This window comes from Eschrichtius robustus, chromosome 15 (assembly GCF_028021215.1).
Source record: "Eschrichtius robustus isolate mEscRob2 chromosome 15, mEscRob2.pri, whole genome shotgun sequence".
Classification (NCBI taxonomy): domain Eukaryota; kingdom Metazoa; phylum Chordata; class Mammalia; order Artiodactyla; family Eschrichtiidae; genus Eschrichtius; species Eschrichtius robustus.
In genome coordinates this window covers 35,093,252-35,116,561 of record NC_090838.1, presented here as the reverse complement: position 1 = coordinate 35,116,561, position 23,310 = coordinate 35,093,252, and the positions used below count along the sequence as shown (strand labels likewise).

At 44.0% G+C, this 23,310-nt stretch overlaps 1 protein-coding gene and 1 non-coding gene across 2 annotated transcripts; one reads left to right on the top strand and one right to left on the bottom strand.

The window, feature by feature from the left end:
• Positions 1 to 752: 752 nt before the first annotated feature.
• COX7A2L (cytochrome c oxidase subunit 7A2 like) lies at positions 753 to 12,910 on the top strand. The gene is made up of 3 exons (XM_068565049.1): positions 753 to 898; positions 10,659 to 10,790; positions 12,040 to 12,910. The coding sequence occupies exons 1-3, from the start codon at positions 827 to 829 to the stop codon at positions 12,178 to 12,180; spliced, it is 345 nt and encodes a 114-aa protein (XP_068421150.1). The 5' UTR covers positions 753 to 826; the 3' UTR covers positions 12,181 to 12,910.
• Positions 7,686 to 7,789, bottom strand: LOC137778210 (U6 spliceosomal RNA). Its single transcript, XR_011076789.1, has one exon. It is a non-coding gene; the product is annotated as a U6 spliceosomal RNA (small nuclear RNA).
• Positions 12,911 to 23,310: the final 10,400 nt, after the last annotated feature.

Below are 23,310 nucleotides of genomic sequence, written 5' to 3'. Positions count from 1 at the left end.
GTTCCCACAAAGCTCAGGTAAGAGTAAAAATCAGTTCTGAGAACTGTGCAAAATTTATGTTCCGGTGCCTGAAGTTCAAAGGGCACGATGTATTTCCTCTACAAAAAGCCCAGGAGGCTATCTTTATATATTACTGGGGTGAAAATCCTAACAGCCCTCAGTACCAAACAGCTTGCAGCAGGTGTTTCCAATTTTTCTTATTTGCTCCCCCCACTCCTAGATTGCCAGAGAAGCCTGGCGGACGGATCCATACACCTGAGCCCACTGAGCGAGAGCGGGACGCTTCACGAGGTGACCTAGGTTTGGGAGGAGTTAAGTTTAGGAAACGGAGAGACGCCTTCAAGACAACTACCAGCTGGCGGCCTCGCAGCACGGGATCTCTGGGAGGGAAGGAGCGTACTCACCCCGCCCAGCCCCTCCCCTCCCCTCCCGCCCTAGGCCCCGCCCCGAGCCCGCCCCCTCAACCCCGGCAAGTCCCTCAGCCTCCCGCATGATCGGCGGGGCGCTTGCGCAATTCTTAGGGCGTCTTGGTACTGCCCGAATCTAAACGTGACGGAAAGAGGAAGCCTCTTATTCCCTACACACCGCGCTACAGCGGCTTTCCGCGCTGCCCCAGAACTTGTTTTGCCTTTTTGGCCCGGAGAACCTGGCTTCTCATTCCCTTATGTGGCTTAAGAGGGCACGTTTTAAATTAGGCGATCCCCGGGCAGCCCGCCTTTTGGCGCAGGGTCCTTGGGCTGTGCCTTCGGCAGACACCCGGGAAGGCGGGGTCCTTCTCTGTGGAGGTCGCGCGGGCAGTGGCTGCAGGAAGTAGACACCGGGCAGCATGTATTATAAGTTTAGTAGCTTCACGCAGAAACTGACGGGAGCGTGGGCTTCCGACGCCTATAGCCCTCAGGTACGGGTAGCGCCGCGCCGGTTCGGACAGGAGAAGTGGCGGCCCGAGTCTGCGCCTGGCAGTCTCAGCGCCGGAGCCAGGCGAGGCTTCTGCTCGAGCTTCGGTTTAGTTGGTCCCTCACCTCTTGTCACGCACTTGCCGTGGCAATGGAGGCTCCTAATTCTGTAGCTGCTCCCCGGCGAGGCTGGCCTGGTGTGGAAGTTGGGCCTGGCACTCAGCAGCGGTCAAGGTGACCCCCGAGGTCGTTGCTTGTGGCTCGTGGGGTCGGCGGGTCCCAGAATGTGACCCGACCGAGTCCGAAGTTTGGCCCAGTCCTTTTTTTAAGGAGGTCTAGCTTTCAGTCTCCTCAGTGCTCCATTGTCATGCTCCTGCCGCAGCCCAAAAGACAGCCTCATCCAAGCACCAGATTTGGGAGCTGGGGTGACGGTACCAGCGGAAGCCATAGGGGCAGAAGGGGCTGTGTGATCAGAATTAGGAGACTTAAAGAGTTAATTCAAATGTTTGGGTGAGTCTTCGCAGTTAACGTGCAAAGAGCTGACATTTTTCCAGCTGTAAAATGGTTGATGGTTGCTCTTGAGTGGTCTGAAAAGTATTGCGACTTCACTCAGATTTTGCCAATTTGGAGTATCAGTCTCCAGCTTGTAGTGTAGAGATGAAAAACTTTAGAGTCCCAGACTCTCAATTTGGGCTCAAATCCTGGTTTCGGTGCTTTAATTTTATGACCTTGACCAAGTTAATTCATTGTGAGCTCAGTTTCCTTTAGGGCAGGTGGAGTACAGATTAAAAGAGGTGTGTGTCATGTGACTGGCGATCGTTGACAGGTGGCTGTTACTGGATAAGTGGTAGCTATTCTCGAGAAGCTAAGTCTGAGATACCATCATTTTCATTGTCAATCCTCAGGGTAGGTAGGGAAGGGTTGATGAGATATGCAGTTGGAAAACTGTACTGGAACAGTAAGGGCCCCAGGTGGGGTGTATAGAATGCTCCATTGTTGTTACCTCCTCTTTCTTCTGTGGAACACCGCAACTTGCTCAAGGGGAAGGATGCTTAAGAATGATTTCAATCTAAGATTAGATGTGCTGTTAACTAGGATAGGGAGGGCAAGAAAAAGAGCAAGTTTTTTGGGGGTGTGGGGTTGGGGAGGAAGGGTCCAGGTTTATAAATATTGAGTTCGCGATGAGATGTCATGTCTGATTGCAGCTGGATTTATGAATATGGAGTTTAATAGATCTAGGTGTCTTCAGCCCGTAGGTGGTAGTAGAAGCTGTGGTGGGGGAGATCATCCAGGGAGCACATGGGGAAGAAAGATGGAGTTAACGATTAGATTACAGAAACAGGAAGGGAGAGTGGAGGAGGAAAATTTATCATAAGAACAATCCAGGATTAGAAGGGAAAGCAGCATGGTGTCATTGAAACCAAATTGGTAGTGAGGTCTAAAGAAGGAATTGACAACAGTGACTTATCTTACAGATTATAAGAAATAGCTATTTCTATTATATTTGTTTCTATAAATAAGCAAATATTCTTATAATATAAAGATGTGTATTTTTCAGCACATTTTTTATTTTTAAATTTATTTATTTATTTTTAAAAATTTTTGGCTGTGTTGGGTCTTCGTTTCTGTGCGAGGGCTTTCTCTAGTTGCGGCGAGCAGGGGCCTCTCACTGTCGCGGCCTCTCTTGTTGCGGAGCACAGGCTTCAGACGCGCAGGCTCAGTAATTGTGGCTCACGGGCCTAGTTGCTCTGCAGCATGTGGGATCCTCCCAGATCAGGGCACGAACCCGTGTCCCCTGCATTGGCAGGCAGAGTCTCAACCACTGCGCCACCAGGGAAGCTCTTCAGCACATTTTTTTTTTTTTTTAATTATTTATTTATTTATTTTTATTTATTTATTTTTGGCTGTGTTGGGTCTTCGTTTCTGTGCGAGGGCTTTCTCTAGTTGTGGCAAGTGGGGGCCACTCTTCATCGCGGTGCGCGGGCCTCTCACTATCGCGGCCTCTCGTGTTGCCGAGCACAGGCTCCAGACGCGCAGGCTCAGTAAATTGTGGCTCACGGGCCTAGTTGCTCCGCGGCATGTGGGATCTTCCCAGACCAGGGCTCGAACCCGTGTCCCCTGCATTGGCAGGCAGATTCTCAACCACTGCGCCACCAGGGAAGCCCCTTCTTCAGCACATTTTTGACAAACACATTGTGTAACCCACCCCCTTATTAACATATACAACATTACATCACTCCTAGGAAGTTCCTTTTTACTATTGCCCTGTCAATCCATGTCCATCTTCCTATTCTTATTTTTATCACTATAAATAGATAGTTTTGCCTGTTTTTGAATTTCATATAAATGGAACCACACAGTACTGTTTTGTATAAGCCTTCTATTTCTCAATATTTTTGAGGTTCATTCATGTTATGTGTATTAGTAGTTGGTTCCTTTTATTGCAGTATAGGATTTCATTGTATGAATATATCACAATTGATCTATTCCATTGGTGGTTGTAGAATTTCTTTTAATAGAGTTTTAAAATAATCTAGATTTTGTTATCTAGTAAGAAAAAGTGAAATTTTAAACTAAAACTGACACATCTTGAAATAAATTGGCACTTAGAGCAGATATTACCCCAAGATGCATTTGGTACAGAGAGGGATTAAAGATTTCTAGCTCCACTTGAATTGTGTTTCTCTTGAGAATTTGGACTTCTTAATTACTTAAGGATTTCTTAAGTTATGTTGAAAGAAGTGATATTATGTAGGCTTTATATGAATATTGTAGGCTTTATATGAATTGCAGATTTCAGAGTGATTGTGACAGGTATCCCCAAACCAAGGGTTCTGACTTTGGTAATCAGGAGTACTTCAGTTTTTCCTTTCTTGGAAACATTTAAAATGTTAGCACACTGTAAAATGTAGGTGTTTGTAACTTTCAGTATTATGTAAAGTGAATAATCTAACATGCATTGAGTAACCTTGTATGGAAAAACTAGTTCGCTAACAATAGTACAGGTAGAGATTTATAAATCAATCTGATGGCAAGTAATTGTCGGGAGGGTATTTTCCAGTGGTTGAGTGAAGAGCATTTTGCTTACCTTTCTGTGTCCTTTGTCAAAAATAAATTGAGGCCAATAAGCATATGAAAAGATGTTTGACATCATAAGTCATTAGGGAAATACTAATCAAAACCACAAGGAGATACCACTTCACACCTGCTAAAATAAAAAAGACAACAGGTGTTGGTGAGAATGTGGAGAAACTGGAACCCTACTACATTGTGGGGGGAATGTAAAATGGTACAGCCTCTTTGGAAAACAGTTTGGCATTTTCTAAAAAAGTGAAACATAATTTTATCGTATGATCCAGCAGTTCCTCTCCTAGTTAAGATGGCAGGATATTCTAGATTAAGGGAACTGCAAGACTGAAGGAGGAGAGGGGGGCTGCAGGGGAATCATTGAGTAGGTAAGTTTGGCTGTGGTGGATGGAGGTAGATCATGAAGGGCCTAGGATGGTAGGACTTAATTTTGTGAGAAATGAATAGGAATGTACAAAGCAACTTGATGCTGAAAGTTGTGGTAGAGTCTTGTCCAGAGGTTGAAACAAGGGTATGGCCTCTTCCCTTTAGTTTCATGAAAGGTTTATGATGGAGGAGTACGTATCATAACCAGAGCTATGCTTTGAAAAGATAATCTGACTGGGAGAGACCAGTGCCAGGGATGCCTGTTATACCCATAAAAGAGTTCAGGGTCTTCTCAGTAAGAATGGAGAAAGAGTCAGAGGCTGGAGATGAGTACTTAGCGCCCGGTGGAGGAGGGTGGAGGAGATTTTGGAAATGAGGAAGGAGGACTCCAAGATGACTGGGTAATGGGAGGATGGTGGTGCTTTCCCCAGAAACAGGGAGCTCCTGAGTAGGCTTGTGAGAAACTGGGTGAATTTTGCATGCACTGAGTGTGAAATGTCAGGGAAACATGGAGGTGGTGGTACCTAGCTGGCAATTGGAAATGAAGGACTTGATCACTGTGGATTGAAACTTGTTTGTAGTCCTGAATCAGAACGGAAGAGCTCGTAAGTTTCTATCATTTAAAAATTAAAACATTTTTGGGATAATTTTCTTATTTCTCCACACTTCTTCCTCCTCCCCAAAGTTAAAAGGTAGAAGGAAAGGGGAAACTTTGGGCCAGTCAATTTTGAGGTTAAAAAAAATCATGTTTACTTTTCTCTCTTAAAATTTGGAGCAGCTAAAGTAGACTATGAAGAACTCAGTTACTAAACGTGGTAAAACAGTTGAATGTCTCTTAATCAATTGTAGAGGTAGTGATTGTGTAAACAGCTAAGAGATTTGATACTCAGCAAGACCTGTGATTTCCACGTGGTCTACAGTCCACTTATTTTAAGAACAACTTTCAGTTTTCACGTTGCTGTGGGCTGTGTGGGAGGCTCTGCCATCAAGTGCTAATTTTCATGGCTTTGGTTCTGAAATATTCAAGTCTACACTGGTGAAGCTGTAGACTTCCTTAGCTTATTTACACATTCAACAAATATTTACTAAATGTGCTCTGTGCCAGTTGCTTTTCTAAGTCTTGGGAAATAAGAACAGTGAACAAAATGTGTCTAGGGCTTCCCTGGTGGCGCAGTGGTTGAGAATCCGCCTGCCAATGCAGGGCAGACGGGTTCGAGCCCTGGTCTGGGAAGATCCCACATGCCGCGGAGCAACTACGCCCGTGAGCCACAATTACTGAGCCTGCGCGTCTGGAGCCTGTGCTCCGCAACAGGAGAGGCTGCGATAGTGAGAGGCCCGCGCACCGCGATGAAGAGTGGCCCCCGCTTGCCGCAACTGGAGGAAGCCCTCGCGCAGAAGCGAGGACCCAACGCAGCCATAAATAAATTAATTAATTAATTAAAAAAAAAAAAAGAATAAACTGTGATAACAACAACAAAAAAGCACTTTAAAAAAAAAAATGTGTCTAAATCCTGACCTCATGGAGCTTCCATTGCAGTAGGGAGAGATGCAGTATACAAAGCTGAATATGGTATGTTAGATAGTCATAGGTGCTATGGAGAAAAATAAGGCAGGGAAGGCGGGGGAAGAGGTGGTTAGCAGTATGGAGGAGGACATGCAGTTTTAAAAAAGGTGGTAAGGGGATGTCTCACTGAGAAGGCGACATGAGGTGAGGGTGCAAGCCATGTAGATACCTGGAGAAGAGCATTCTAGACAGAGGGAACATGCCTGGTGCTTGGGAGTTTTAAGGGGCTAGTCCAGTAGACTGGGACAGAGAAAGAGGATGATGTAAAGGGCGGGGGCGGTGAGGGGTGCATCTCATAGGGTTCTGAAAGCCATTTAAGTACATCGAGTTTTGCTCAGGGGGATAGGAGGCCTTTAGGAGGGTTTGAGCTGAGTAGTGACATCCTCTGTTTTGTTTTTTTTTTTTTTAAATTTATGTATGTATGTATGGCTGCGTTGGATCTTCGTTGCTGCGCGTGGGCTTTCTCTAGTTGTGGCGAGCGGGGGCAACTCTTCGATGCGGTGCGCGAGCTTCTCATTGTGGTGGCTTCTTTTGTTGCGGAGTACGGGCTCTAGGGTGTGCGGGCTTCAGTAGTTGTGGCACACAGGCTCAGTAGTTGTGGCGCATGGGCTTAGTTGCTCCGCGGCATGTGGGATCTTCCCGGACCAGGGTTAGAACCCGTCTCCCCTGCATTGGCAGGCGGATTCTTAACCACTGCACCACCAGGGAAGTTCCCGACATCCTCTGTTTTAACACAATTACTGGTTGCTGCATTAAGAGTAGACTGTAGGGCAGCAAGGATGGAATAAAATCAGGATGACCAGTTAGGAGGCTGTTTTAAAAATCCAGGAGTTTGGACCAGAATGTGGATTGGTGAAGATAGGTGAGAAGTGGTCAGATTCTAAATATAGTTTGAAGGTAGAGCCAAAAGGATTTTCAAATGTGTGAGTGAGAGGTATTAAGAACAATTTCAAGGTTTTTGGCCCAAGTACCTGGAAAGATGGCGTTATCATTTATTGAGATGAGGAGGGGCATATTTGAGGCTCATAATTCTTCTAGGTTGGGGCAGCCGTAGCCCTGGAAGAGGCCTAGGCGAAGGGATTTGCTCTAGATCCCTTCCTGTAAATATAGCTTCCTGGTCTACTCTTGAGAACACTAGTGCTAGTCTTATCTAGCTGCCTTGAAACACTGGAAACCTTGACTGCTCTTATATTGTTAGGAGGTTTAATGATGGGTAGGGTGAAGTACCTTAGCACCATTTGGATTCTTTTTACCTGTGGGACTGAGACAGCTGATTACTGATGGTGTGGTGTAATAAACATGTGTGGGTTTGAATCCCATCTTACTTGTGACTTTTTTTTTTAACATCTTTACTGCTTTACCTTTTTTTAACATCTTTACTGTCGTAAGTATAATTGCTTTACAATGGTGGGTTAGTTTCTGCTTTATAACAAAGTGAATCAGCTATATGTATACATATATCCCCATATCCCCTCCCTCTTGCGTCTTCCTCCCACCCTCCCTATCCCACCCCTCTAGGTGGTCACACAGCACTGATCTGATCTCCCCGTGCGATGCGTCTGCTTCCCACTAGCTATCTGTTTTACATTTGGTAGTGTATATATATCAGTGCTACTCTCTTACTTCGTCCCAGCTTACCCTTCCCCCTCCCCGTGTCCTCAAGTCCATTCTCTATGTCTGCGTCTTTATTCCTGTCCTGCCCCTAGGTTCATCAGAACCTTTTTTTTTTTTTTTTTTAGATTCCATATATATGTGTTAGCATACGGTAGTTGTTTAAAAATATGGAACGCTTCACGAATTTGCGTGTCATCCTTGTGCAGGGGCCATGCTAATCTCTGTATCGTTCCAGTTTTAGTATATGTGCTGCTGAAGAGAGCACACTTATGACATTTCTGAGCTTTGTTTTAATCATCTGTAACATGGGCTGGTAATACTTAATTTATGGGGTTGATGTGAAGAGTAGATTTAGTTATGAAGATTGTGTAGGAACCTGAAAAAAAATGTTTATTATAAGTGAAAAAAGTAGAATGTGGGGTATTGCCCTGTGACTATAAAGATTAAAATATGCCTATGAAAAGATTGGAGGAGAATATACAATTCATAATAATTGATGGGATAAGATAATGGGATTATAGGTAACTTTAAAATTCGATATTCTAAACTTTTACAGTATTATAAATGGAAATATGGAATTATTTTAAACTGTTAAGATGGTTGATAACTCCTGTTTTGAGATGATCTTGTTCAAAAACTATGCTATAGTTTTGAATCACTTGACAGGTAAACAAATACAAAGCAACTAGGTATAATCCCATCTAAAAATGCTCTCACGTTAGTCCTGTCAAAACATGAATTTAATTTCAAACCAGTTTTGGAGTTGCTTGGTAGGAAGGGTTTTTAAATTTTTGCATTCAAGGGGAAATGATCATAAGGAGAAAATAACAAAGAGCTCACAGAATGATAAGGGAGTGTCTAAAATTCTCCAGTTTAAAGAGAGGACTTTTTTATAGCCTTGTTATCTCAGTAGTTGGAGCCCCTGTTCTGTCTCTGACTCCTAAGTCTCTGAGTGTGTTATATTCCAAATGTAGACTAACAGCTTACTAAGCAGACTTTCTCTTCAAATGGATTGTTGTTTTTGAGCAGTAGTTGACGGGAGGTAGCAGGGGCAGGTAGGTACTTAAATGCCAGGGTTCTGGACTTGAGAGAGGCTTGAGTTCCCACACTTGGCTCTTTTTGTTATGGGGTCTCAGGCAAGTCACCCTCTCTGATCCAGTTTTCTCCTCTGTAAAAAAAGGGAAAGGTAACATCTCCCTAGGATTGCTGTAATGATGCGTATGAAATGCTTAACATGATGCTGGTCACATAAAAAGAGCTTGGTAGATATTAGCTGCTATTATTCCATAACACTGATATCCATAATGGCAGAGATTGAATGTGTCTTATTCATTATGTATTTTCAGTATAGAGTAAGTACTCAGTAAAATATGTTGAATGAGTGAAAGAACAGAAAAAAAGGCTGTGATTCATTCCCATTTATGGGACTGTGTCAGAAGAAATAGAAGCCAAAATTACTTTAATGCCTTTTTGTTGCTCTGTTGATCCCAGTGCCTGCCTGGTGGGAGTAACATTGAGGTCTTTCAATATGTGATCTTTAGAATAGGTCTCTTGTCAATTATAGGTAAAGTTAGATATTTTTGAAGAGATCAAGTACAATCTGACAACTCTTATTAATTTGAGCAAAGGATTTCCTTTTTCATCTGTAAAAATAGAAGAGGCTGAGCTTGAACTTTGCTTCCTAACTTTCAGATTTTATTTTTCTGAGTTAGAATTTAATATAAAAGGATGTGATTTTATTGATTTGTAACTCTAAGTTCCTTAGTGTGATCTGTAGGTTATTTTGGAGAATCATTTATCTATCTGCCACTGTAGGTTTACTCCATCAGATAGAAACCCAGAGTTCCCTTTAGGTTCTTTTTTTTTTTTTAAACAGCTAGCTTTGTTGAGATGTAATTCACATACCATACATTTACTCATTTAAAATGTACAATTAAATGGTTTTTAGTGTATTCACAGATAATGTGCAACCATTACCATGTTAATTTTAGAGCATTTTTTATCACCTCAGAAAGAAAGCTATACCTTTCAGCTATCACCTTCCTCTTCCTTAACACTCCCCTGCCCCCCCCCCCATCCCTAAGCAACCACTAATTTACTTTCTGTCTCTGTAAATATCCCTATTCTGGACTTTCATATATTTGTGGTCTTTTGTGACTGACTGCTTCTACTCAGCGTACTGTTTTTAAGGTTTATCCATATTGTAGCATGTATCAGCACTCCATTTTTCTCCCCCATTAGGTTCTTTTTAAGGCTGTGTGTTTGTCCTTCCTTTCTCTATCACATGTGGCTGAGGCGGCTGCTGAGCCCCCGAATCTCATTCAGCTTATGTTTATTGAATGCCTGCTGTGTACCAGACACTGCTTTAGGCACATGCTACTGCACGCAGTCCTTTCAGTGGTAGACACTCTGTGTATGTAGTACATGTGTATTGTCGTACACACGTCACAATGAGAACACTGAGTTTTCCTTTTTTATTTTTACAATATATGTTTTTTAACTTACAGGTTTATTAATGTCAGAAAGTTCAGTTGCTCTGCTGTAATTGTTTTGTTTTCTGGTCCATTAATGCCAGAAAGTTCAGTTGCTCTGCTGTAATTGTTTTGTTTTCTGGTCCTGAAAGACAGCTCTCTTCCCATTACAGGCTCTTCCAGATTGAGGTATTTCTTTACAATGTGTCTGGAAAGTTTCTGAAGTCCTCTTCAGGGTTCGAGATTCCATGTTGGTACACCTACTCACCCAGAGGAGAAAAGGCACAGCCAGGTTTCTTTTGAAATTTAACCCAAAGTTCATATAGATGATAAATGTTTTACTGGTTTGATGAGAAGATAGACACAGTGGGTTTATCTGGAAGCTTAGATTGGGCCTTTGTTGTGGTTTGCTTCTCCCCCTCCCCCACCTTAACAGGCAAGAGAGTTCTTGACTGTGTTTGCTCTGGGAATGGGCGCTAGGGTGTTTTGTTGGAAGTTTAGGGACTTTAAACCTAAATGCTTTGTAATGCAGAGTTGGGGACTTGCCTTCTCTCTTGTGTGGTGGAATCACTGCCTCCACTCTTGCAGACAGCCTTCTCCTGGAAAGGCTTGTTCACATGCCCAGACATACTTTCAACTTGACCTTTTCCTTTTTTCCTGCAGGGATTAAGGCCTGTGGTTTCCACAGAAGCACCGCCTATCATATTTGCCACACCAACTAAACTGAGTTCCAATTCTACTGCATATGAGTATGCTGGGAAAAATAAAGTTCCAGAGCTGCAGAAGTTTTTCCAGGTGAGAGAAGACACTAGAACAGTGAAGGCTGTGAAGTAAATAGACCTAAAAACCCCTACAAAACGGAGTCTTAATCTAGTTTGCTACTCACTTCCCTGTTTTTCCTTAAATAGAATTCTCTTGATTTTAGTTTAAGCCATAAACTGGTAGAACTTCATGTAGGTAGAAACTGATAAAAGAAGAGAGGGTGATTAATTTCCTCATCAGTATTTAAGGTTATGCAGATTTTTAAATTGCATATGTAGCTGTTGATCATCCATTGGATGGAGGAAGCAATAGCATATATAATATATAATAACACTGTGAATAATCCAGTATATATTAGGCTTTGTGACACATGAGGTGACTTTTGGCAATAAGTTTTCTTCTAGTTGTTTTTTGCTTGCTTCATATTAAAATTCACTGAACTGTTGGCTAGAAGTGGAGGAGGCTCTGTTGGGTTTGCTGATTAGCAGAGAAGCTAGGATTGGACTTAAAAATATTATTAATGTTAATCTACCTACAGATAATTGAGAGGTCAGTGACTCGACTATATCTCAGGTATCGTGGGAGTGGCAATAGCTGTTACTGCTGTTGCTGGAAGATAGCTTCCCCCTCCTCAAAAATATGTCCAGATTTAGGACCAGCTTGGGGACTTTGGATCAATTTAATCTCTTTTAATCTGAAAACTCAGACTTGAGTGGGCATTTGGGGTCTTGAGTTGCCGTGGGGAGGGATTTTGGAGACTGTGCAAGATAATGGATTAAACATTTTATGGAGTCTCATTATTAAATAGGGGTTTAGCAGCTTAATAGAAAGAAGGTAGTTGAGTACAAAATGGACATGAACCTGTTAACTGACCTGGTGTGCTTAGACTTTATCCACTAATGATCAGAAGTCAGACTAAATGTAGAGAATTTCTTGTGCCTACAGGTCTTTGATTAGCTGCTGATTACCTTTGCCTTTAAAAAAAATTCACCAGTGCTCCTTTTGTAATTAAGCAATATATGATAAATTCCTTAGAAATTTGGAATTTGTTGCACACATGTTCCTGAGGCTGCATTTTGGAGAATGACTTTGGACTTACAAACTTTAGCTACATTAGTAAGAAATATACCAGTATTTCAGTTAGCATTCTAGTAGATTTGGGCTTTTTCCACTGCAGTGGGTTGATGGATTAGTTATAAAGTAGAGGCATTTGTTCTATATTAGCCTAAATTCTAAAATCTTTTTCTTATCAGCCATATCCTTGATAATTCTTTCTTTCAAGAAATCCGACGGTGTGCCCATCCACCTGAAACGAGGCTTGCCTGACCAAATGCTTTACCGGACAACCATGGCGCTGACTGTGGGAGGGACCATCTACTGCCTGATCGCCCTCTACATGGCATCACAGCCCAGAAACAAATGAGTTAGGCTGCAGAGGACTGGTTTGCTTTTTAGCATAAATCCTTTGAATTTTCATTTTTCATTATTTCTGTAAAATTTTTTTTTTTTTTTTTTTTTTACTTGAATGGCCTACTTAACATTCTTCAAGAAAAACAGAAATTAAGACAGTATTTTGGTTTGTTATGAAATGCACATGGCCTGGCAGAGCTCATCTGACAGTTAAAACTATTGTTTAAAGAAATGCTGCTGCTCTCTGCATTTGGGATTCTGATTTCCCTGGAGGTTCTGAATGAAGGTTGCACACAGGCCCATTCTGGCAGTCTGTGCTGAGGTCCTTGGGGACTTACGGTGGAGTTTTGAGCTTGGGATGGAGAAGCCTTTTTGGATTTGGATGTGACTGAGGAAGGAAAACAAGCTAAGGCCAGGCACATGAGATGAGAGATTTTGAGTTAGTAGTCACCTTGGGGATTTTTCCATCCTGCAGTAAAATGTTAATAGAAATTATTTGCAGTCTGCCTCTGTTCATTGGGCAGTTTGTTTCGAAGGGTTATTTGCGTCATCTCAGATCTTTAGTGAAATTTTATGTGTAATTGTTATGTATTTATTCCACCATGGGAACAGAGAACACCTGTTTAGTGTTGCACTTTAGACCAATGTCTGTTTTATTAATACAGCTGTGACACAAATTCTCCTTTACCTTTTAAAAATGTTATGGCTTTAAATTATGATTTATTTTAATTGTGGAATAAATACATGAATGAAAAAATCTCAAGTTTGAAGTCCTTTTAAATAAGCTTTCAAAATAATTTCAGAACATACCAGAGGCATCTTAAACCCGAGTCTAATTTCTTTCTTTTTAATTAGACACCAGATAATCTTTACAAAACGGTTCCTCAAAGTCAAGTAATAGGAGGCGAATGGCATATTGATGATTACCATATGGTTCCTTATAAGAAACTGCCTTACCCCTTAGTGAAATGTGCATGTAACACACAGTTCATTTAGACAGTAATTTCCTGTGCTGTCACAATTGGTAGACTTCACATACCCTGTATTAATGCTGGAAAAAGGTGGAATTTTATTATATAATAAGTGGTGGTCTGTATTTTGCCATAGCAAAGAACAGTAACCTCTTACTGAAGATAAAATATGGCATGTGAAAACAGTATCATTCTCACAGGCTAGGAAGCCCTTATTTGTCTGTACAAGTCTAAACTTCCTTGGTATTTCCCCCAAGTTTTTATTTTGAAAAACTTCAGAATGCAGAAAGATTGTAAGAATAGAACAATATACACCTGTATGTTCTTCACTTAGATCACCAGTTGTCAATATATTGTCCACTTTGCTTTTTCTTGCTCTCTCAAACACAGGCACACATAATGAATGTATATACATAATACACACACACACACATTTGGTTTTTGCTGAATCATTTAAGATTAAGCTATGGAATTGTAATTCAGCCATAAATACTTTAGCCAGTATCTCCTAAAAATAAGGACGTTTAGTTGTCATGTCCCTTTAGTCTCCTTTTATCAAGAAAAGTCCCCACTGTCCTTCATGACATTGACCTATTTGAAGAATTCAGGTAGTGTTTTGTAGAACATCCTTCAATTTGGATTTGTCTTACTGTCTCATGTTAAGCAGTTTAGTCAGGAATTCTTTGTATATGGTGTGGTGTTCTTATTGTATCAGGTGGCACTTGATACCAGTTTGTCCCATTATTGGAGAGTTGAAGTTGGTTAACTTAATTAAGATGTTGTCTGCCTTGTAAAGATACCCTTTCCCCTTTGTAATTAGTAAGTAATCTGTGGGGTGATATTTGAGACTGGGAATATCATGTCCTCAGTGGTTTTGCACCCAGTGTTAGTGTTCCTTGGTGATTCTTGATGGAATCATTTATTACTAAGGTGGTTGTAAAAAAGTGATTTTCTAATTATTATTGTTGATGTATCTCAGTGAAGAGGAGTACTCCCCTGTTAAGAGGTTTTAGTGTAATTTTCTCATTCAAGGTAATAACCACCCATGCCATTGTTCATGCTGATGCTCAAATTTGGCCCAAATTTGGCTTCTATGTCCCACTGACATGCCCCTATCAGTCTTTGAGCAATTTCTTACTTTCTGACACACAGAATGCTGTCCACGTTTACCTTGTATTTTCTCTACCCCAGTTTCTTCTGTTCACTTTTTGGTATGTTCTGTTCGTATATATAGATGCATTTTCCTTCTCTGTCTGTTTTATTTTTGCCTAACTGATACTGTACATTCCTACTACTCATAGTTTGGAGATTGTTCTCTATCTCATTTTTCTGCATTGTATTCTATTTTATGAATACCCCATAGTTTAACTAGTCTCCTTTTTTTTTAATTAAAAAAATTTTTTTTAAATTCATTTATTAATTTTTTTTTTTTTTTAAATTTTTGGCTGTGTTGGGTCTTCGTTGCTGCGTGCAGGCTTTCTCTAGTTGCGGCGAGTGGGGGCTACTCTTCGTTGTGGTGCGCCGGCTTCTCATTGCTGTGGCTTCTCTTGTTGCAGAGCACAGGCTCTAGGTGCGCGGGTTTCAGTGGTTGTGGCGCGTGGGCTCAGTAGTTGTGGCTCGCGGGCTCTAGAGCGCAGGCTCAGTAGTTGTAGCTCATGGGCTTAGTTGCTCTGTGGCATGTGGGATCTTCCCGGACCAGGGCTCGAACCCGTGTCCCCTGCATTGGCAGGCAGATTCTTAACCACTGCACCACCAGGGAAGCCCCTAACTAGTCTCCTTTTGATGGTTATTTAGTCTTAAATTTTTTGCTTTTACAAACACTGCCTTAAACATATAATCTTTACATGTCATTTTACATATTGCTGAATGTATTTGTAGAATAATTTCTAGAAGTGAGACTTTTAAGGCAGAGAGAATGTGTATCTCCAACTTCAATAGCTATTCCTCACTGTGAGAGATTGTGTAGATGTACAATCCTATTTAGCCATGATGAGGGTGCCTCTTCCTACCCACCTGTGTCAGCCGAATGCATTGTCACACTTTTTCATCTTTGCCAATCTGGTAATGATAAAATGTCTTTGGTTTAAATTGTCTTTCCATTGTAATTAGTGATGTTGAATATCTTTCTTTAATTTAAAATTTATATTTAAAATTTAAAAAATCTTTTTATTTTTAAAGGTAAAATATATTTCCTTTTTTGTGAACTATCTAATCATGTACTTGGCCTCCTTGTTTCCAGGTACTTTTTGATAATGCTGTAAATGTTATTGGTCCATCAGGCCGAATTCCTCAGAAACACTCTACTGACTCGTCTGAGCCAAACGTCTTCTGATTGCAAGTCTCAGAAATTCATTAAAACCAGCCAATGCAGAAAGGGGGATTTTCTAGAACCTGAGTGGTGCTGGGCCACAAGGCCTACCTTTGGGACCAAGGTGGTTGTCCTTTCTGTTATTCTCTTGGCTGTGCAGCTGTTTAACTCTGTTTCTGTGGACCAGCTTTATCTCTGTTTCTTGTTGCACATGGTAGGAAATGGTTGTCTAGCTCCAAATTCCAGGAGAGAGAATATCATTGGCCCCTTGTGGGTCAGGTGTCTCCCACTGGGCCAGTCAACTGTTTGGTGCCAGCCTATGGGGGGGATGCAGTGAAGGAGCTCAGGGTGTCCTCTTCTTGGGTCTTAACTGAAGGCTCCAAGCCTTTCACCGTGTTCTCAGTTAGGATTATTCCTTCTAAACGTGGTACTTTGAACCCTTGCCAGGTTGGATTGTTTACTTAGAGGGGGGCCACCCTCCTTGTCAGTGCTGTCTCGATGAGTTGCTGTCAACAGAGGGACAGTTACTCTCTTCACCTCTTCCAGGCCATGTGGTTAGTCTTCACAACAGTGGTCTGAACTCATGTAGCTCTGGGGGTAGGAAGACTCCATGGGGTACCCAGGCAAGGATAATTTTAAGGGAATCAATTTTTAGGTCCTCAACTTCTGTTATACTTCTAAAGTTGAGCCGTCTGAGAACACGCCTAGCATAAGGGGTCCCTTATCACCTTTTCCATTCTGCAAAAGGAAAGCAAACCCTCACCCATTCTAGTCAGGACCATGGTGTGTTGCCCTGCTCTCTGGGGTGCCATGGGGATAATTCTAAATATAAATGTTGAGAATATGAGTCTAAAGACTAGGGAACAATCCTTTTACAAGTTACAAGTTCTCTGAGTCTACTTTTAACAAAATTGGAGGAACCAATTGAGTTGTCAGTTGATCATTAAAAATAATTTTGATAATAGATCACTGCATGACTTTGGTGTATAACTCGGGAGTTCAAGGAATTCAGAGATGTTGCTATTACAGAACTTCCATTGCCATCTATTTATTTATGAGAACAAGGTGTCTCAGGGCTTAATGTCTATAAAAATGAAAAACAGGAATGGAATTGGTGCTGAAACTGTCTTAATAGTAAGCAAGATTCATCCCTGGAAACATGAACCTTCTTACTCTCTCTATCAGGATGCATTTCTAGTGAAATTTTGCTCATATTTAATAATGATCAGTATTTATATTCTGTTGTTTTGAAATATGTGCTAATAGCAATCATAATCATGCAATCCAGAATAAAATATTTTTGAACACTTAGAGCTTATGAGGTCACAGGAAATTTGGTATGTTACAGGGAATTATAAGTATGGTCAATAAGAGACTTTCAAGCCTAAAAATGTGTTACATTAGGGTAAAATGTGGGGGGTAAAATTCTAGATGGAGGAGAGTAATGGAGCTCCCAATTCAAGAAGAAATTTCCGACTTAAATAGACATTTGTATTTTTAACTAGATGAAGGTAGGTGTCTAATTGTGATGGTATTTACAGTCCACTGGATCCATTTATAAGAGTGACTTAATAGTTTACGCCATTATGTACAATACACCAGAAACTCTCTTTGCAACTATTTAAAATTGTAATGAAAAACTTTAGATGTTAAGCTTACATAATACAAAGGGGAATACATAGATTTTCAAAATCCTTTTAGGGTAAACAAGAGCAAGAAAGGTTGAAATGGCAGCTTTATACTTTTCCTTTCAAAGAAGTGCCCATTTACCCCTTCTCTGTTTTCTCTCTCAGCCAGAGTCCCTTTCTGGGTCCAGCTAGCTTTCCCTCTCCTTCCTGGCCTCTCATATCCTGTGACTCCAGTGTGAAGCTGTCAGTGGCCTGGTGAGGGTGGGATTGGCTGTTACAACACTGGCTGGCTTTCTTTGGTTTATATACTTTTCCTCTCCGCTATGTGTGTGGCCCTGGGCTGGCTTCTCAGGCTTGTCTGATGTTGAGGTTCCTAATGCCCAAGTCTTCTTTCGGACTTTTCTTATGGCTGGAAGCTGTGCAAACCTTTCACTTTCTGGCCTGTTGATATTCAGTAGCTAGAGGTTATACCAGGGACAATAACGATTGACTGCTTAGAAATTCTGATACTGTCTGGTTCCAGTGACTTAATACATTTATTTGACATTTTGACTGCACATATCCTGGATTGGAGCACTCTTTAATCTAGCACCAAAGACCGCCCGTGTCGGGGTTGAGAAGTGGGACCCTGTCCTTAGTGCTCCTCTTGTCAGATTCAGTGGCTGTCAACCTTGGTCATCCAGGGCTGCCTCTGACCCACAGTCAGTCATTAAGGAGTTCCACTAATCTGCTTCTTCCAGATATTTAATTAGTGTGCAAAAGCCTGGGACCCCAAGATGAATCAGATACTTTGCCTTTGTAAGCAAACACTGTGATTATATTTGAGGAAACTGTTACAAGAATTATTTTTAGGTCCTTTTCAGGTTGTCTCTCAATCACTTAGGGTTGGTAAACCATATGGTCAAGAAACTCTGTTATGAAGGAATTCTGCTGTTATCCTTCACCTGTCCTGATCTGGGAGCTCCATAAGACTGGTGGGGTTTGGTCGCTTGCGGACAGGTTGCCCCCTGGCTGGGTGCAGGTAGAGGAAGCCTGGCTGTGGCTTCTGTTCCGGGACCCATGTTGCACCTTGGCTTAGTGGGTCGGCCCGATAGTTATGAGGGGAGCATCAGCTGACCCTGGCTCTCATTACATGAACAGAGCAACTGGGGTGGCCCAGCCACCTCCTGGCGGAAGATTAGAGGGGATGGGTCATTTGCACTTGCATAAGCTCGAATCAAGAATCCTGACCTTTGTGTGGCGCGGTGGTGCCGTGCTGCTGCAGGATGTGTTGGGATGGCCAGATTGAGATCAGATGCTGTTTGCTCAGGGTCCAGAGTCTGTTAGAGCTCTTTTCTAAGGAAGCTGCTGCAAAATCCTAATGGAAACAGGGCAAGCGGGGTGGCTGGAATAGCATTCTTTAGATACTTTTTTTTTCTTGAGTTCTGTCACAGCCCTCCTAGGACATCATGCCCTGACCTTGTCCATGACACTGAGCTTTGTCGTGGTCGCATGGTTGTACCTCAGGGCCCAAGCACAGGTCCTTCACACTGTCCAGCATGTACCAGCCAGATTGGAATCCTTGTCTACTCCAAATAGCATTACAGTGGAAGTCGGCTGAAGTGCCCTAGGCTGTAAGAAGTGGTGGGGTTGCCTCCCAGTCGGCAGGGAAAAAGTTTTAGAAAGAAGCAGAAGCTCACTGCGAAAGGGCCTTGATATGGCTATAAACTGCAGCTGACAAAATTAGGGGCCTGGGTTTTCAAAGGCAGAAAAGGAGAGGCTGGTACTGGGGCGGGGGGGTGGGGGTGGTGGTCGGTGCTGTAAGGGAAGTTGTCTCGAAATAAGGGTGTTTCCTGAGGGCACCTCGCCAGGCAGGAAGGCCACGCCCCGGCTTTTCACACATTTGCGCACTCTGAAGGACAGGGAGAGACAGGCGGTGGGGGGCAGGTGGGCAAGGTAGAGAGGAGGCGCCTGCGGGGGCCTGCTGGCCCCAGGGTCCGCTTCAGGCTGTGGCTGTACCAGGCTTATGCTGAAGGTGTTGAGAGAGTGGAGCCTGAGCCCAGGACTGTGGGAGACGCCAAGGAAGGAGGCAGCCTGGTCGCTGAGCTCAGCCTGGGCCCCTCCCCTCAGGGACGTTCTGGCAGGGGTTACGGAAGTGCCTTGCCACTGGAGAGGTTGGGGCAAAGATGTAAGATGCTCTAGAATTGGTTAATACCTGTCAGGCTCCAAGCCCATCTTCCGCATCCCGACACCTCCCCTGCTTAGGCCACAAAACCTTGTTAGACAGCAGATTAATTTGAAAATTGAGCTGCAGCTGGATGAGTTGATGTCAACTTCAGAGTTCAGTTGTGTTAAATTAAAGCCATCCAGAGACTCAACCTGCTCCCAGGAAATTATTCTGACCGAATAATTAAAGAGAATAAAGGTTAGATTTGTGTTTCTGGCTAAGTCTCTATTGCATTCGGCATCTACAAAACATGAATTCCATTAACCTTTCGTGAACCAACATTAAATTGCTTTCAATTAGTTATTCTAATTAAAGTAGAGTCACACAGAAGAGCCTTGTTTATACTTGGTGTCTGTTCCCTTTTCTTCTCTGGAATTATGTCCTTGAAGAAATGGTCATTTGGAAAATCGGTTCATAACTTTATGTGTCTGCCCATCCCTCCCTTAGTCGGGTCCTGTTCACTGAGCATCAGAAGGAATTGCACCAGGGGAAGTAGGCCGCAGCTGCAGAGGAGGGCTGGGGTAAGTAATCACTGCCGGTGCTTGGGCTGAGGTGTGTAATTTGCAAAAACATGTCCTGCGGCCACGGGAGATAAAATGAAGGACTAGTTAAGGTCGCCTGCCCAGTTCATGCTAACTTGGGCAGGGGCAGGCCCCAGGGAAGGTCTTCCCAGGAGGGCCTTGTGGGTTGGGAGAGGGTGTCCTGCCATACTGTGACCTAACTCTCCCTGGCCCTCTGTGCTTTGGGTGTGGGTGGCTTCGTTCCTGCTGAGTGATGGGTCAGAGTACTCATCCGGGCCTGTCTGCAGCCTCAGTGTCCTGAAGGAGTCCTCACACTCAGGCTCCGGGCTCGTGACTGCAGCAGAGGGGAGGGGGGCGGTGAGATAAAAGCTCTGTGTCTCTGCTCCAGGACTTACCTATACCTTGTCATGCAGCATATTTTCCTGCATGATTGTGGATGTGAGGTGTTATGACCAAGAGTCTCTAAGCCAACCCAGGATTTCTCAAGGTGGATCACTCACTCCAGGCCCCCAGAACTCAGGAGGCAGGGAGAGGAGATCTGCTTTCTTCAGCTTCAGGTCCGGACAGAGGTCAGAGGTGCCGACTGTACCCTTATTTGTGTATCTTGGGAATGGTAATGTGGGGGGGGTTGCTTGCTGGTCTTTGCTGAGCTTGTGCTGTGCTCTGGGCCTAGAAGAAGCTCATAGTGGTCTGGGATCTGGACCAGATGCTGTTAAAAACAGAAGGGGCAGCCTGACTCCACTTGGGAAGATGGTCATGCCTCTGGATTCAGACCCAGGAGCGGCTTGGGTCTGGGGTTTCCTAGTGGTGCCAGGCGACCTGGCCACTTCTGAGCTGGGGCTTGAAGTCAAGTTGGCTCTTCTCTTTCCTGGTGCCCCAGCTCCCTAGGCTGTCTCTGACTCCTGACGAGTTTTCTGGCCTTCTCTTAAGGGCCATCAGGTGCTCTGTTGTCTTTTCCCATAGGGCTTTTCCGTGAGCAGATCTGGGGTTACCTGAGGATTGGCACCCCGTCTCCCTAGCAGACTGGGGACTTGCCCCATCTTCACCGTCAGGAAGCCTTAACAGCACGTACCATTCATTCCGTAATTGCTGCGTGCCAGATTCTGTGTTGGGCAGTAGAGACCAGAGAGAGGTGATGCCGTCCCTGGTCCCCGAGGTCAGAGAATGATGGGCACAACCAAAGTGCAACAGAACTGTCCAGAGGCAGGGCCAGGGTCCAGGAAGGCCAAGGAGTGGCAGGGACACCCTCCGAGGGGACACTGTGGAAATTGCGTAGTGATGCGTCAGGAGTTTCCTGCTAAATACAGTGGGGAAGGGCATTTGGCCTGAGGGAAGGGTACCTGCTGATGTGTGAGAGGAGGTGGGGGAGAGGCAGGCTCAGGCCAGGGGCCGGGCCAGAGCAGGCTTGGACTCTAGTTGGTAAGCAAGAAGGGTGTGTGTTGGGATGGCCACAGAATCCACTGTTCTTTTGGTTCTTTTGAATCCATGGTGCCAATATGGAGGACAGATTGGAGGGGAAAAAGACTCACAGCATTGGACTAGTTAAGAGTTATTAGAACAGTTCATTTGAGAGATGATGAGAGCCTGGGGACCAGTGGCAGTGGGCATGGAGAGAGAGGCGTGAAGCCCAGGGATGTTAAGAAGGCAGAGTGAACACAACCTGACGCTTAGTTGGACATCGGAGGTCAGGGTGAGGCAGGCTTCCGGGTGCTCCCGGGATGACTCATCCTGGCTCCTGGGTGAGTGGAGGTGCAGGACTGGGGGGTCAACAGGGCAGGGCACGTGTCGGAAACAGTGGATTGCCTGTGAGCCCTCTAGGCAAGGAATTCCAGTCAGCAGCTGTGTCTGGAGGTAAGCCCAGGGGTCTGGACTGGAGGTAGGAATTTGAGAGGTGGCAGGACGCAGGGGCGGTGGAAGCCTGGGGTCTGCTACATTGTTAGGAAGTATATGAAGGTGAGGAAATAGAATGGGGGAAATACCAGTATTTCAGGAGCAGGTGGAGAGGACAAGAGCTTGTGATGGCTCCTAGGGTCTAAGAACATAAGGAACACAGACATCATGCTGCGTGAAAGAAGCCGGACACAAAAGAGAGCATACCCTGTGATTGCATTTAGATAGAAGTCAAAGCCGGGCAGAACCAATCTATGGTGACAGAGGTCAGAACAGAGAGGGAGTACTGACGGGAGGGCATCACAGGGCAGGCTTCTGTGCCGGAAACGTGCCAGCTCTTCATCTGGGTGGGTGTGTACATGTGTAGGCAGATAGGCAGATACCCTGAGATGTCTGCGCTTTACTGTAAGTTATACCTAAAAAAAAAAAAATCTTTAAAAACTTAAGAAAGAAAGGGAAGATGGAAGTGTAGGGGAGGAAAAATAATTTTCCTTCCACCCTCTGAGTTCTTGGCTGAGACCCCTGTAGTAAAAGACAGATAAACAAGAGAAAAACAAACAGAAGTTTACAAACACATATACCTCATGTGTACATGGGAGGTACTCAGGGAAAAATGAGCAACTCCCCAAGTGGGCTTAAAATTCAGGCTTAAATACCATCTTAGTAGGGAAAAGGGAGGGAGGGAGGCCTCCTAGGGGAGAGTGCATGATTCTTAGGGAAGATGAAGGACCCTTAGAAGGGTGGATGGGGAGGTGTGATGGTTTGTGACAAGTGTGTCTGGGTGTGATGTGGACTCCAGTCTCCCCTCCTGGGATGAGAGTCAATCTCCCTTGGTTGATGAAGCTCCTGGGAGGGGATCTTCGACAATTGAGTTCCTTTTGGAGCATCTGTCTTTAGGCAGATGGGGAGTTCAGAGAAAGCCTCTCATTGGATTGGCTGTTTTTCAGGTGCCTACAGCTCAAAATAATCAACATACCAAAGTGGCATATTTGGGGCTGGCATATTCTGCTGCCCTTCAGAAGGAAGATGGAAGGAAGGAAAGAAGGGGAAATAAGGAAGGAGGAAGGGTGGATGGAGGGAAGAAAGAAAGAAGCCTGAAGCCGGTGGTGCCTGGCAGGAGAGGGTAGGGTTTTCAAGAAAGAGGGTGATGACCAGTGTCGCTCACACGCGCAGAGATGAAGCCCTGGGCGAGCTCCGTAGAGGGACCTGGAGGCTGCCCTCCCAGCCCTCCCATGGTCACTAGTGCGTCCCCAGCACTGCTGAAGGAGTGGCACGGAACAGACCCTGACGCTGAATCAGAACAGGGAGGTGCGAGGATCCTCAGGTCAAGGGCATACCTGAGAAATCTCCCGTGCTTGGGTCACAGTTCCCAGCAGCGCAGATGGCTACTCTGTGGTTTCCTGAGTGTCCTCCCAGGCAAATCCCGGTGTTGAAATTTGATAGCGTTTAATAAAAAATGTTATTACCTACTATAATTTAAAAGAACTTCCTTCTGTTTCAATGTGAGGGTTTCCCATAGAAACCACTTCAGCCTGGGCGGCTGTGAATGGCGGCTTTATTAGCAGAGCCATCTGCAGGCTGTCCTGACAATCTGTCGCCCTGCTCATCGCTTCCGGTGC